This window comes from Kwoniella mangroviensis (assembly GCF_000507465.2).
Source record: "Kwoniella mangroviensis CBS 8507 chromosome 1 map unlocalized Ctg01, whole genome shotgun sequence".
NCBI classification, from domain to species: Eukaryota; Fungi; Basidiomycota; class Tremellomycetes; order Tremellales; family Cryptococcaceae; genus Kwoniella; species Kwoniella mangrovensis.
The window spans coordinates 12,807,090-12,819,465 of NW_027062533.1; the positions used below are offsets into that span (position 1 = coordinate 12,807,090).

The 12,376-nt window shown below is 43.9% G+C and overlaps 5 protein-coding genes across 5 annotated transcripts; 3 read left to right on the plus strand and 2 right to left on the minus strand.

The window, feature by feature from the left end:
- Positions 1 to 19: 19 nt before the first annotated feature.
- On the plus strand, positions 20 to 2,662 carry I203_104849 (uncharacterized protein; the record flags this gene model as incomplete). Its single annotated transcript, XM_019143568.1, has 14 exons — positions 20 to 181; positions 260 to 267; positions 353 to 488; positions 597 to 685; positions 741 to 786; positions 874 to 996; positions 1,053 to 1,232; positions 1,308 to 1,367; positions 1,432 to 1,464; positions 1,541 to 1,682; positions 1,746 to 1,805; positions 1,875 to 1,965; positions 2,070 to 2,566; positions 2,631 to 2,662. The coding sequence occupies 14 exons, from the start codon at positions 20 to 22 to the stop codon at positions 2,660 to 2,662; spliced, it is 1,659 nt and encodes a 552-aa protein (XP_019006617.1).
- A 614-nt stretch (positions 2,663 to 3,276) lies between these two features.
- On the minus strand, positions 3,277 to 4,497 carry I203_104850 (uncharacterized protein; the record flags this gene model as incomplete). Its single annotated transcript, XM_019143567.2, has 4 exons — positions 3,277 to 3,415; positions 3,590 to 3,898; positions 4,027 to 4,237; positions 4,332 to 4,497. 4 exons carry the CDS (start codon positions 4,495 to 4,497, stop codon positions 3,277 to 3,279), a joined length of 825 nt encoding a protein of 274 aa, XP_019006616.2.
- Positions 4,498 to 4,960: 463 nt separating this feature from the next.
- I203_104851 (uncharacterized protein) lies at positions 4,961 to 7,405 on the minus strand (the record flags this gene model as incomplete). The annotated part of the gene is made up of 14 exons (XM_065517630.1): positions 4,961 to 4,998; positions 5,067 to 5,275; positions 5,347 to 5,458; positions 5,531 to 5,590; positions 5,652 to 5,784; positions 5,856 to 5,864; positions 5,931 to 5,954; positions 6,016 to 6,204; positions 6,280 to 6,286; positions 6,347 to 6,432; positions 6,497 to 6,542; positions 6,603 to 6,691; positions 6,774 to 6,986; positions 7,151 to 7,405. 14 exons carry the CDS (start codon positions 7,403 to 7,405, stop codon positions 4,961 to 4,963), a joined length of 1,470 nt encoding a protein of 489 aa, XP_065374448.1.
- Positions 7,406 to 8,273: 868 nt separating this feature from the next.
- Positions 8,274 to 10,015, plus strand: I203_104852 (uncharacterized protein; the record flags this gene model as incomplete). The annotated part of the gene is made up of 5 exons (XM_019143565.1): positions 8,274 to 8,503; positions 8,639 to 9,001; positions 9,176 to 9,309; positions 9,470 to 9,647; positions 9,709 to 10,015. The coding sequence occupies 5 exons, from the start codon at positions 8,274 to 8,276 to the stop codon at positions 10,013 to 10,015; spliced, it is 1,212 nt and encodes a 403-aa protein (XP_019006614.1).
- Positions 10,016 to 11,288: 1,273 nt separating this feature from the next.
- Positions 11,289 to 12,079, plus strand: I203_104853 (60S ribosomal protein eL36; the record flags this gene model as incomplete). Its single annotated transcript, XM_019143564.1, has 4 exons — positions 11,289 to 11,331; positions 11,568 to 11,652; positions 11,747 to 11,873; positions 11,996 to 12,079. 4 exons carry the CDS (start codon positions 11,289 to 11,291, stop codon positions 12,077 to 12,079), a joined length of 339 nt encoding a protein of 112 aa, XP_019006613.1.
- Positions 12,080 to 12,376: the final 297 nt, after the last annotated feature.

Consider the following 12,376-nt stretch of genomic DNA (forward strand, 5'->3'; position numbering starts at 1 on the left):
ACTTCTTTCTGTGATAATGATGTTACTCTCCCTCGTCTCGTTATTACCCCTCATACCATACTCGGTGGCGATCACCATCCCCAGAGGAGGTGTCTCACCATCTCGTCCTCTACCTCGGTCAATGGAAGAGAGACAATCGGATGGGATAGGATGGCATGGTTATAGGAGCGTTGGATACTATGTGAGTTCCATCATCTCAATGCGTACCTGTCTTTATGAGATGATAGCTTGTGGATCCTGACCATCGTCTTTGTTCCAGCCAAATTGGTAAGCAGCATATAGACAACAGTCTTCCTGTTTGTCTGATTGACTTGTATTGACGTTTCACCTATTTCAATTTCACCGACCACAGGGTGATATACAACTCCGACCCATTCGCAGTCACCAATATCACCGCATCTGATTATACACATATCATCTACGCGTTTGCCAACGTCGATTTGGATAGCGGACAAGTATTCTTAGGTGATGATTGGGCTGATACCCAAGTGAGTGTCTTCTCCTATATGCATATGCATATGCCCCTTAGTCCATATGTAATCACGTTGTTCGCTTGACACAACGGCTGACCGTCAATGGAAATCCCCCTATCGCAGTACCCTTATCCCACCGACGATACCAACGAAGAAGGTAATAACCTCTATGGAAACTTGAAGCAGCTTTTCTTGCTCAAACAACAAAACAGGTCAGCTTACAAACCCCTTGATGCGTATGATGCAGCTCAGCTGACTCCTTGTAAGAAACCTTAAAATTCAACTTGGTATTGGAGGTGCCACCTATTCTTCCGTAAGTCGAACTCCACCTTAAGAAAATTTTAGAATGACAAGGAAATATCCCGCTGATGGCTTTCAAATCTCTTGAATGCGGATGAAGAACTTTAACGGTATCACCTCTCAAGAATGGCGAGAAACGTTCACCACCTCGGCAGTGGATTTGGTAACTAATCTGGGATTTGATGGGCTATGTCTCGATTATGGTATGTCGAACTCATTCCGCGTGTGTCAACTGCTTTGTGTGAGACCGCTGACCTGATTATCCACTTGGCATCTTAGAATAGTAAGCTCCTTCGAGTCCTTGCGAGACATACTTGTGGGAGGCGAATAATGACTCAGAAGGTCACTCACAGTCCAATGAATGCACAAACTGCTCCGCTCGTCGATCTCTTCAGAAGATTACGACTTGGTCTGAACTCGGCTGCCAGCCAGATTGGAGGTGGTCATTTCATCTTATCGGTGAGCTTAAAAGAAACAGAAGACATTCCTCTATTCCAATTTTGTAGCTGATACAGATCCTGAGTCGTGTCTTAGTGGGCTGCATCTTGTGGAGCATACAATTGGGCTGCACAAGATGTACCAGGAATGAATCAAGTGAGTGACCCACATATCACCTAGAGTACCAGAAAACTCATCAGCGGACTGACCCACACAATAGTACCTCGATTACTGGAATCTGATGGCTTATGATGTGAGATCATGAAGAATGCCCTTTTTGCTTCACTTTGTACCATAGATACAGATAACTCATTAGTCGTATGCTTTAGTTCTCCGGACCCTGGATCGACACTGCTCTTCCCGCCTCGAATCTCTACCCTGATGGACGATCGTCAGATGTCGGTGCATCTGGATCGCAGTGTTTACAACACTATGTTGATGAAGGTGTTGATCCTAGGAAACTCAATCTTGGTGGGTACATGTTGCATCACGAACAATTACGGCTGCTGACGATGTGTCAACGCTGTAATTTAGGTATGCCACTTTACGGAACAGCATTCACAGGCACTCAAGGCATGTGGACCTCATGGACTGGTAAGCTATTGCGATCCATTACCATTCTACAGTCAATGCTAATGCTCCTATGCATTCACAACTCGACAGGTACTGAACAATACGATGTATCTGAACTACCTGTCGATGGAGATACCATTGCTTACAATGCCATTTTGGGCGGGTCATGGAGTTATAACCCGTAAGTAAGAATTTCATCTTCTGGTCCTTGGACAATTCCATCACTGCCTTCTGGCAAGATCTCTTCGTTCAGTACAAGGGCTGATGCTCGAGACATATGTTAAGATCGAATGGGCGAGTCGTGTCGTTCGACACTCCCACCTTAGCACTGCAAAAAGCAATCTACGTGATCGAGCACAATATCGGGGGTATGATGTATTGGTCTATTGATGGTGATTACTCGAGACTCCAATCTGAAGGTGCTAGTAGACCTGGTAATTTGAGTGCAGAGAGATCAACTGACTGGAGTAAGAGAAATGTCGACGGAAGGAACGAGAAAGGCGGAGAAGGCGACGGAGAAGAAGGTGGCAATTCAGGACATGGCGGTGGAGGACATAACAATTGTACGGAGGAAGAGCACGGTGGACACGGCCATGGCGGTGGTCATCATGATTGTACCGGAGGAGGAGACGATGGCGGTAACGGTGGTGCAAATAACAATAACACTGTCCCCATCAATACTGCTATTGGATATAGCCTGGTGGATACGGTCATCACTGCTTTCAAGAGGTATGGAGGTGGATTGGACACGACTACTAACAGGTTGGAATATCCTACTTCTGGTAAGTGTAATCATTGCTCATGATTTGTGTGAGAAATTGACGTCGCGTTGGAATATCGGTGTAGAATACGATAACCTTCGAGCTGGGTTCCCCTGATTATGCTAGGTTCTCTGATCTGAAAATATAATCCACTCACATGTGGCTGTCACATATCCATTGACCATTTCGACTTCCTTCTCTGGACAATTACTCTCTCCTTCTCCTTAACGAATCACGATATAATGGTAAATAGCTCGATGATGCCCCTGCTCTTGCTCAGTATGCTCTCACACATTTAAAGTTCTCACATTTAAAGTTCTGAGACTGCTTATGTGCCAAACTTCACGATCTGATACAAGTAGTAACGATGAATGATGAATGATGAATTTGATATGTACAATATACATTTCTATTATTTCTACTGTACAGTACAATGAAAAAATACAGTAAACGTTCCTCAGGCAAGTCGAAACATACAGTACCGCATATCAATATTCAGATTTGCGCTACTTCCTCATTCTTCTGTGGATCCGCTGGTTGATGTGCTAGCTCTTCCCAAGTCGTGATGTTCTACATACCACTGGATCTCCAATCCGATGAGAAAGAATGGAATTCAAGCAGGTTTCGTAGCTATCACAAATCCACTATAACCCATAACTCCCAAATTAGCACATTGACATACTCGTCATTCATTGATCTGTAACTATGCGATTGACTCAAAGGAATCAAACTCACTCCCAACCTTTTGATCCTACCGTCTGTATCCCGCTGCTCAAAACGGTCTTACCGTCATCTTGCTCTATCCAGTCGTACAGTGCTCTAAGGCCTTGTACTTCCTTCGTTGGATCGGCTATTGACTCAGGATGAATTCTATACAATAACAAGTAAATACAATCTAAAATCATCAGCATCGACATATCTCAGATAGTAAATTGTGGAAGGGATATGGTTCAATGTATAGTGCGTATCTTACGATCCACCATATCAAGTGGGTATTTTCAGAGCACAACACAATATGATAAGATATATCATGATATGACTCACTTCCCATTCCTTATAGCATTATCGACCACCACAACCCCACCCTTCCTAACAACCCTCAAACTCTCTATGAAATAATCTTTGATTTGATCCTTGTTAGCATCTATGAAAACGAAATCGTATGGACCTTCTTCCGGTACCTTTAGCTTTTTGAGCGTATCTAGACCTGGATCAATATGGATACGGGGGAAGGGATATAAATCAGATGCGAGGAAGTTTTCTTGAGCTACCTTGGCGTGGTGAGGGGATAGTTCGAGAGTATCTATTTGACCGTGAGGAGGGAGTGATTTCGATAAGAATGTGGTTGAGTAACTTGTTATCGCATATTTATATATCAGCTCAACGATAGACCATGCAAGATGATACGTCATATATATATATATATATATAGACAACATGACATGTATGTGATCAACGACATTTGACGCATCTTAACTCACCCACCCAAAGTCCCAATTTCCAGTACCCTCTCTGCGCCTATACTTTTAACCAGCACACTGAGAAACTGACCTTGTAATGGAGATACTTGAATTTCAGGTAAGTCGTTCTCCCTCGCTCTGGTTAGACCTTCTTCCAGAGTTGGGTCATTGCCATAGGACGGATGCAGGATCTTGGATGTTAGGTATGTATCTACATCTGCAGGTGTAGGTTCTTCATATCACGAATATACGTCGAGGACAACGAAATTGTCAGCTTAAGCTCAGGACATGAATTCGATGATAACACTTGATATCTAGGATCTTACCTTGCGATTCCACTTGAGTTGAATTGGTAGAGCTCATCCTTACTGATGATATTCCAAAGTATCTCTTCTTACTTTGTAAATACGAATAACCAGATGGAGTAGGTTTAGCAGACCTAGCCCTCGAGAGGTTCAGAGTCGTATGAACGACTGATCTTCGAAGTGACATGGGAATGTTGTAACGAGGATGTATAGAGTGTGAGATTGCGTGCTTTACATATATGTGTTTGTATATGGCTAGATATGGCTTCGAGTCTACGAACAAGTCCGAGTCAAATATCTCACCATGACATGTATTTCGTTCACATGACGTTATCCTTACGAATACCACGGCAGCAACAACGACTTAGGCTAAAATAGCTTAATCTCTTAATCTCGGCTATTTAGATCAGAATACACCTCATTCGGCCGGCAGACCGATCAAGTTACAACGATGGCATACACATATCATGGGATGACATGACATGGATTACTATTCACTATACACTATCAAACTAGAAAACTCACCAATCGTTGTTATACTGGGAATCATCAAATGCTGGGTACTATATACAATTGTTCTTCAATAACCTTCTTTCCTTTCGTGTCCTTCCATTCCGATATTCCCTTCCTTAGGGTCTGACAGAAATGACCTATTGTCCAGGCATACCTGCTCTGAGATTATCATACTCTGCAACTCATGACCTACATCAGTATCACTCTTTCATTTTATACACAATGACGAGCTCAACCACTCACTGCTCTTGGGATAATCCAGCTCGTTCTTCTTTTGTTCCAGTTGACCAAGTTCATCTTTCACGATCCTGACCAAGCTCTTACCGGTACTGGCATTCTTATCCGCGTCGAGCTCCCACCACATCGCACCGCCCAACCCTTCAGAGTTGATGTATCTCGCTTTTTGCTGAGCGATAGCGGGGGTGTCGTAACTGATCAAGAGTCGTTTCTGGCTAGAGATCGGAGGGTGAACATGAGCAAATCGACAAACTGATTGGGGATGAGAGACCAGTCCAGCACTCACGCGTCATAACTGTAAGAAGCTCCGAGACGAGGTTCGTTGATTTCTTGAGCACCAGGTTGAGGGAGATCTTTGTAATCCCACATTCCAGCTTCCCAAGATCCTTCACCGACGCCTGGGGTTCATGACACAATCCATCAGTATTCAGTTTCCGGTTGGACAACGAGGATATTGTAGTATAACTCACCGTGAAAGGGAAGCCCGATCCCATCGGTGTTAGCGAAAGCCCTACCGTAAAGAGGCATACCTGAATGTATCTCAGTCAGCTGATCGAAGGGCGGGGGACGAGTACCAAGTTCGCAGCTCACCAATGACAAGCTTGCTTTTGTCAATACCTTGAAGATTATAGAATCGTACAGCTTTATCAACCGAGTTGGCTTCGGGATCATCAGCGTAAAGCCCAGCTTGATGGCCTGCAACTTGGTCCCATGATCCGGCGAACTGAAACCGAATATTATCAGCTTGTACTGAACACGAGTGTGAAACATCTCAGGGGGTATAGCTGAACTCACGTCATATGCCTAGTACGAAATATGAAATGGACAATCAGCAATAGCTCTACCAATCATCTGGTAGCTCAAACTCACCATCAAATTCCAGAAATCCAGAGACTGATCGGTGAAACACAATCAGTTCAGTTATCTGAATTGAGCATGGTCATATGTCACTCACCGCATCCATATCTTTAGCTCTGAGGATCTTCATATTTTGCATACCGCAAGCAGCGGCGACGGTGAGCTCGTATTGCGTGATAGGTTGATGGTTGTCTTGAGCAAGCTTGATAAGACCTTTTCGAACTTCCGCCACGAGTGAGACGTAAGCTTCAGCTTGTTCGGATGTTGTGGGGAATTCATAGTCGATCTGTGTATACAGCACGGAATCAGCCCGAGCTTGGAGCTGAGTAGCGAAGCAATCGAGAAGATTTGATTGACTCACATCGAGGCTGTGTCGGAATGGACACGATGTCAGCTTCTTTGTCGTTTTGGAGCTGCTCACGACTTACCCATCGATACCGAGATCTTCAACGAGCTTGACAGCGGTCTCGACGAATTTTCTTCTCCAGGAATGACTGACGATATTGGCGAAGTTCTGGAACATGATTATCAGTATTGATTAGCTATTCAGGCGAAGGGTATGCGACTGCGACGCTCACAGGAGAGTAAGTCCAGCCTCCGATAGAGAGCAATACTTTGAGGTTTCTGCGAGAAGAGAATGTAAGCTGCCTTACAAACTCGTTGTAGTACGAAGAGGGAGCTTACCTATTTTGCTTCTTCAACAGATAAATAGCCTTGAAACATCCATAAAGGTTTGTTCCAGGTTCGTCCCATCCATCGCCGTCGAAGTGGATCTATCAAGAGGGTTAGTTAGGCCGGAAGGCATGACGTGAAGCTGATTCCAGAGAAGAAAGGATAGGAGAAGCCAGTACTTACCTCGACATCAGCCCAACTATCACTCAAGTAAACTTCGCCTGTCTCTTTATTGACATTGGCAAAAGCGTAATTGATATGAGTGAGATCTTGAACGGGGATCTGTTGAGGGAAATACTTTCTCCCGTAAATACCCCTATCCAAAGGTGATAGCACGAAATTCAGCCTAAAGTCCTTTGCCGCATGTAAATTTAGGAATATGGCTGACCAGTTTACCTGGTGAGTCGAGGGGTTTAGATGGAAGAGCAGATTGTCAGCTACGATCCTAGTTCAGTGTGAGATAATTATAATGTGTAATCCATTCTTGACAGCGTGACAGCTATCAAGTCCCAGGTCAGGGACCATGATGAAGCTGATGGGTGGGAAGAGATGTTACTCACGAAATACCCTACTACCCTCTTCCCACCTCCAACACTCCCATGTCCACCTCCATGTCCAAAATGTTCACTTGGACCAGACTTGCTACCACCACCACCAAAATGTTTATCAATGAAATTACCTAAACCCATGACGTAAAAGCCGAAAGCTATACAACCTAAGACAACGGAAAGTAACAAAGGTTTAGGAATGGATTTATATTTATATCTTTGGTGTTCTTGTTCAATAACCTTGGATGATTTGGAAGTGGAAGACATATAGTGGGGAGATGACCTAAAGCTAAATATAGATGAGGAGAGGGCGAGGCTGTGTAGAGAAACAGAAAGAGCAAGGAAGAGAAGAAAGAAAGAGCACCTGAAAGCTGTGGACATGAGTTGGGTGTGGTGCGACGTAATCATCAATCCTGAAGGGAAGGGAACAACTCGGGGCACCGGGCTTCTCCCACGTGCATAGAGGTAAAGCTTAGATCATCACAATTGGTGCCGCTAGCAACCGCTCTGTGACCCGCTCCAAGATACATACGACCAGTATATAATCCTGAGAAAGGGGAACGATGATGAGCATGTGGGCAGTCTTTTAACGAGAGAGCAGTGCAAAATGTTGATGTATGGTACAGTATGTAGATCAGGTTCCGGTCTATGTATGGAGTTGTACGTAAGTGGATTGCCGCATGTGGGAGAGGGACGCGTCCGCTTAACTGGGTCTGCTGTTTGTTTGTTTACGTTTTGTCCCTTATTTCACCAAAGCAAAAGCAAAAGCCAAGGTTTACCAACTAACAGACAAACAAACATAGATGATGGACTATCATTTTTCATGTTTGACATTCCTTGTTCCTTGCTTCTAGCTAAAGTCTAGCAAAAATTGTATATAATCCACTCGTACTTCGATCTTCAATTAACGTATCATACCAACTTGCCTTGTGCTCGGTGATACTGCTACCGTTCGTACGTTTCAGACCGGCCAGAAACCAGCCCGATTTGTCGACTTTATCAGTAACATACGCATACCTTTACATCGCTTCCTGCGAGAACTACTCTGTGTATACCTATCCCCTACCATAGTCGGTCAACCTGCTTCACTCACACTGTCCCGTCAAGGTAATAACACCAGGCCATATACTCTACGATGTCACCTCTGACGACATCATTCCTTCTTTTACTATCCCATCTGGCAATCACCCCTCTACAGATCTCGGCCGATTCGCTTCAATCGATAACATCAAGTTACGGTCTGACTGAATCCTTCAATTTCACTTTCCCCGACGAGACGCTGAACAGTGCAGATGCGAATGATTGGATAGATGACAAGTGGAGTCTGTACTATAGGAAAGGTGTGGATTGGGGTAATTCCGACATGTGAGTGGTGTTCGTTCTCTATGGATACATATATAACACACATTTATAACAATTGCATTGACTTATTCCGGGAGTGAGGGGAGAAGAAAGGTATACTAGATGTACTGACTATGATCGATAAATTGCGAACTGCAGAGTATTCTCACCTGATCCATCAACATCAACCTCGACACTCGTCCGCCGCCAAGAATCCTCCACATCATCATCCACAAAAACCAAAACCAAAACATCCTCAGCTTCGACTTCATCGTCTACATCCATCACAACTACCTCCGTCTCATCACCTGCCTCAACAGCTTTGAATGGCGAACCACCTGTCATTCGAATAGAATACCCACAGGGATCGTACAGTAAGAGAACGGGTGGAACTCAATTTTACGCCAATCCATTGACTTCGAGTAACGCGAAAGTTGCTGCTGGATCGGGTAACTCGACAACGACGGGCCAGTATGAGAGGATGTTGTTGAGCTATGATGTTTGGTTTCCTGTTGGATATGCGTGAGTGATCATCCTACTATATTGATGATGTCAGATCAAGGGGGTTATTTTGAATCATTTCTCTTTTGATCACACTCCATCTCGAGAAATGTCATTCCTCTGTCGTTCACTGAATTAATGACTGTTCCTGTAACTCGAGGACTTGCCACCTGACCTACCTGACCATGACCATAGCTGGAACCAAGGTGGTAAATTACCTGGACTCAGAGGTGGACCCGATCCAAAAGGATGTTCGGGGGGAAACGAGACCGACGGTACGACCTGTTTCAGTACCAGGTTGATGTGGAGATCAGGTGGAGCAGCGGAGGGTGAGTGATCTCAACTATTGGACATCAGCTTGTTCCAAGCAATCTACGCCCATCATCATGACTCTCCATGGTCACAATGTATTATGGCATTTCACCCTGGCGCACGCCAATTTTCCCAATAAAGGTATGTATGCTAACACATTTCTCTATCTGTCTGTAGTCTACGCGTACATCCCTACTTCTCAGAAGAACTTCTGTTCCCAATCCCAAGTCACCTGTAATTCAGATTACGGAACTTCGCTAGCTAGAGGATCATTCTCATTCGTCACTGGACAATGGCAGACTGTGCAGTTGTTGGTGGTACTGAACGAAGTTGGAACTGCTAATGGTATTGTGGAGTGAGTCATGATCGCCTCAACCCTCAAACTCAAATTTTCCTTTGCTAATGTCAAGCTATAGACTATGGTACAACGGTGTCCAGGCATTGAAATTCACCAACCTCGTCCTTCGTACATCTACCGACCTAAATTCCGTTGGAGGAATGTTCTTCTCGACATTCTTCGGAGGTGACGATTCCACCTGGGCTACCCCGACAGACCAATTCTCATACTTTAGGAATATCCAACTATACGCTGGGGCAGGTGCGAGTAATCTTACCGGTGATAAGGCTACGGTAAAATCTTTCGCAACCCTTAATGCGGGTGTTTGTGGATGGGGCATGTTGGGTGGAATCGTATTGGGATTAATGGGATTATGGGTTTTGTAAGATATTTCGGGTCAATCTGCATGAAGAAATGGACATTGTTATCGTATAGATAATAGATTATGTTGATGATATGCTTGTTTGCTTGGTCAATGGTTTTGTAGAACTAGATTTAAGCTAAGATAGGCGAATTGGGCTGGAACAAAACATTGTTATGCATTAGTGCTATTATTGTGCTACTAGGTTGCAAATTCAGCACATTAGTCAATCACATGGTGTTTACGAGGTCATTGAATGGAATAGTGTTAAATATCTGTAAATTCGTCGAAGTCATCGAGTATATCAAAATGAGCATATACCGTAACCAAGATTAGTCTACCAATCCAGTCAAACTGAAAAAACCCTCAAAGAATACCAGCGAGAATTCTGAGTCGGATTCAAAATGGTAACCTTTTGTCCAAAGTGGACAGTATTCATATTATCGTTTATCATATACAGTTGCGGTTGACAAGATTTGTGAGCCCTAAGCGAAACACCTTTCTCCTCTTGTTTACGAAAAAAAGACGTATTACAACAGGCGATAATTTATGAAATTTTATTCTTACCAGACGCCATTAAACTGATCGCCCACGGCTGTTTTGTGTAAAGAGCGCAATTATGGTATAAGTCTGGGGTTGAATGTGTGAGGAGAAGGAAATGAAAGATGTTGAGGTGAAATTTGTTATTTAATCCTCGTCCAACAGAGCGAGGCGTCGCTGAAGTTATGCCAGGGGTGATGATTTGATAAGGGTAGCACGTGTTTGAAAAGGGTAGTATGCCACATCAGAAATATTGATGAACAGTCAGTATTTCTGGACAGATGATGACGGATAGTTTCGCCACATTCACTTTCATCGGTAATTCAATAATCCCGCCAAAATCCACTTCATATAGAAAATTATCACCATACCACCACACCACCATACCACCACTCGTTTGCTGGTCTCTTGCATACGACCAGTCGTCGCTCACTGTCGTTTCGACAAAACATTTTCAAGTCATACTCTATCTAGCTTCTCCTCTCCTTCTTCCATTCCTCAAGTCATACCCGTGAGTGAACATACATGATATACCGAAGCGGATAGGTGATGCTGATCTAGTGATTTCCTTGTCTCTGCTTTCGTCAACTCGTCATTCTCGCAATTGTCAATATCAAAACTCCTCACTTGCCAACATCTGCCTATTTCCAAACAAACAACTGGACTCTATCAACTTTCCCTACGATAATCTGACTCTGACTGTTGTCTATACTTGGATCTTGGATTGTGGACAATTAGAAAATCAAAAAATAGTCAAAATGGCCGACGTTGAGATGTCCTCTGCTCCTGTAGCTCGATCCAGTGGGTATCTTTGTCTGTTCTGGTTATGAGGGGAGTTTGGAGGATTAGTCTGCAAGGGACATGTTTAGAACAATCGGGATGTCTAGATCGGATGAAATAAATGCGAGATTATCAAGATGGATAGACGAAATGGATTTTGGTTACATTATGATGGGAGAAGAAGGATGAATAGACAAAACGGGATATGTCAGATGTATATGAGCGAATGCTAATCTAACTTCCTGTCGTTATTGTAGACCTCCGATACGGTGGTAACAAGGGACGACCCACCACTGTCATCCCTAAGACCGTTAAGCCTTCCCACAAGAAGGGTGTCAAGACGTGAGTGCGAGCTCAATCCATATCAGACTGGCCAATCTTTGTTCATGCTACTTTGTATACTGATATTGGTTGCCGTTTTCGTTGTTATGTGTAGCGAGAAGAAGACCTTCGTCAAGTCTATCATCCGAGAAGTTGCTGGATTCTCCCCATACGAGAAGAGAGTTATGGAATTGTTGAGAAATTCAAAGGACAAGAAGGCCAAGAAGCTCACCAAGAAGAGAGTGAGTGAACGGTCATTTATCATCTTCTCCAAATGCTTTGCGCACGGATGGGAAGAAAAGGGTTTATTAATTATATGGCCGGAACATGTCGCTGATGTCTCTTTTCTCCCTACTTTTATCAGCTCGGTACCCTCCTCCGATCCAAGAGAAAGATTGAAGAGCTCTCTTCAGTCATCCAAGAACAAAGACGACACGCCGGTCACTAAATCATTCCTTTCTAGTTCATGTATTGTAATTAGTTTGGATGATTTTGAGGCTCATGCATTGGGGATGATGGATAAGATCCTACGGCACTTGACAGGGGTCGCAAACTGTCTGATTGGGAGTGAGATAGGGAATGGGATATGGCTGATTAATGGGTCATCACTGACTTGCCGTCACACTGTACAAGACTGGACTTGGAACATGCTGATCCTACTGGAATAAGAATTGATTTGAATATCAGTACATCACCATCAGAGGAAAGACGATAGTTTAGCTGTGTGTTGTTGCGCTGCAGTTGT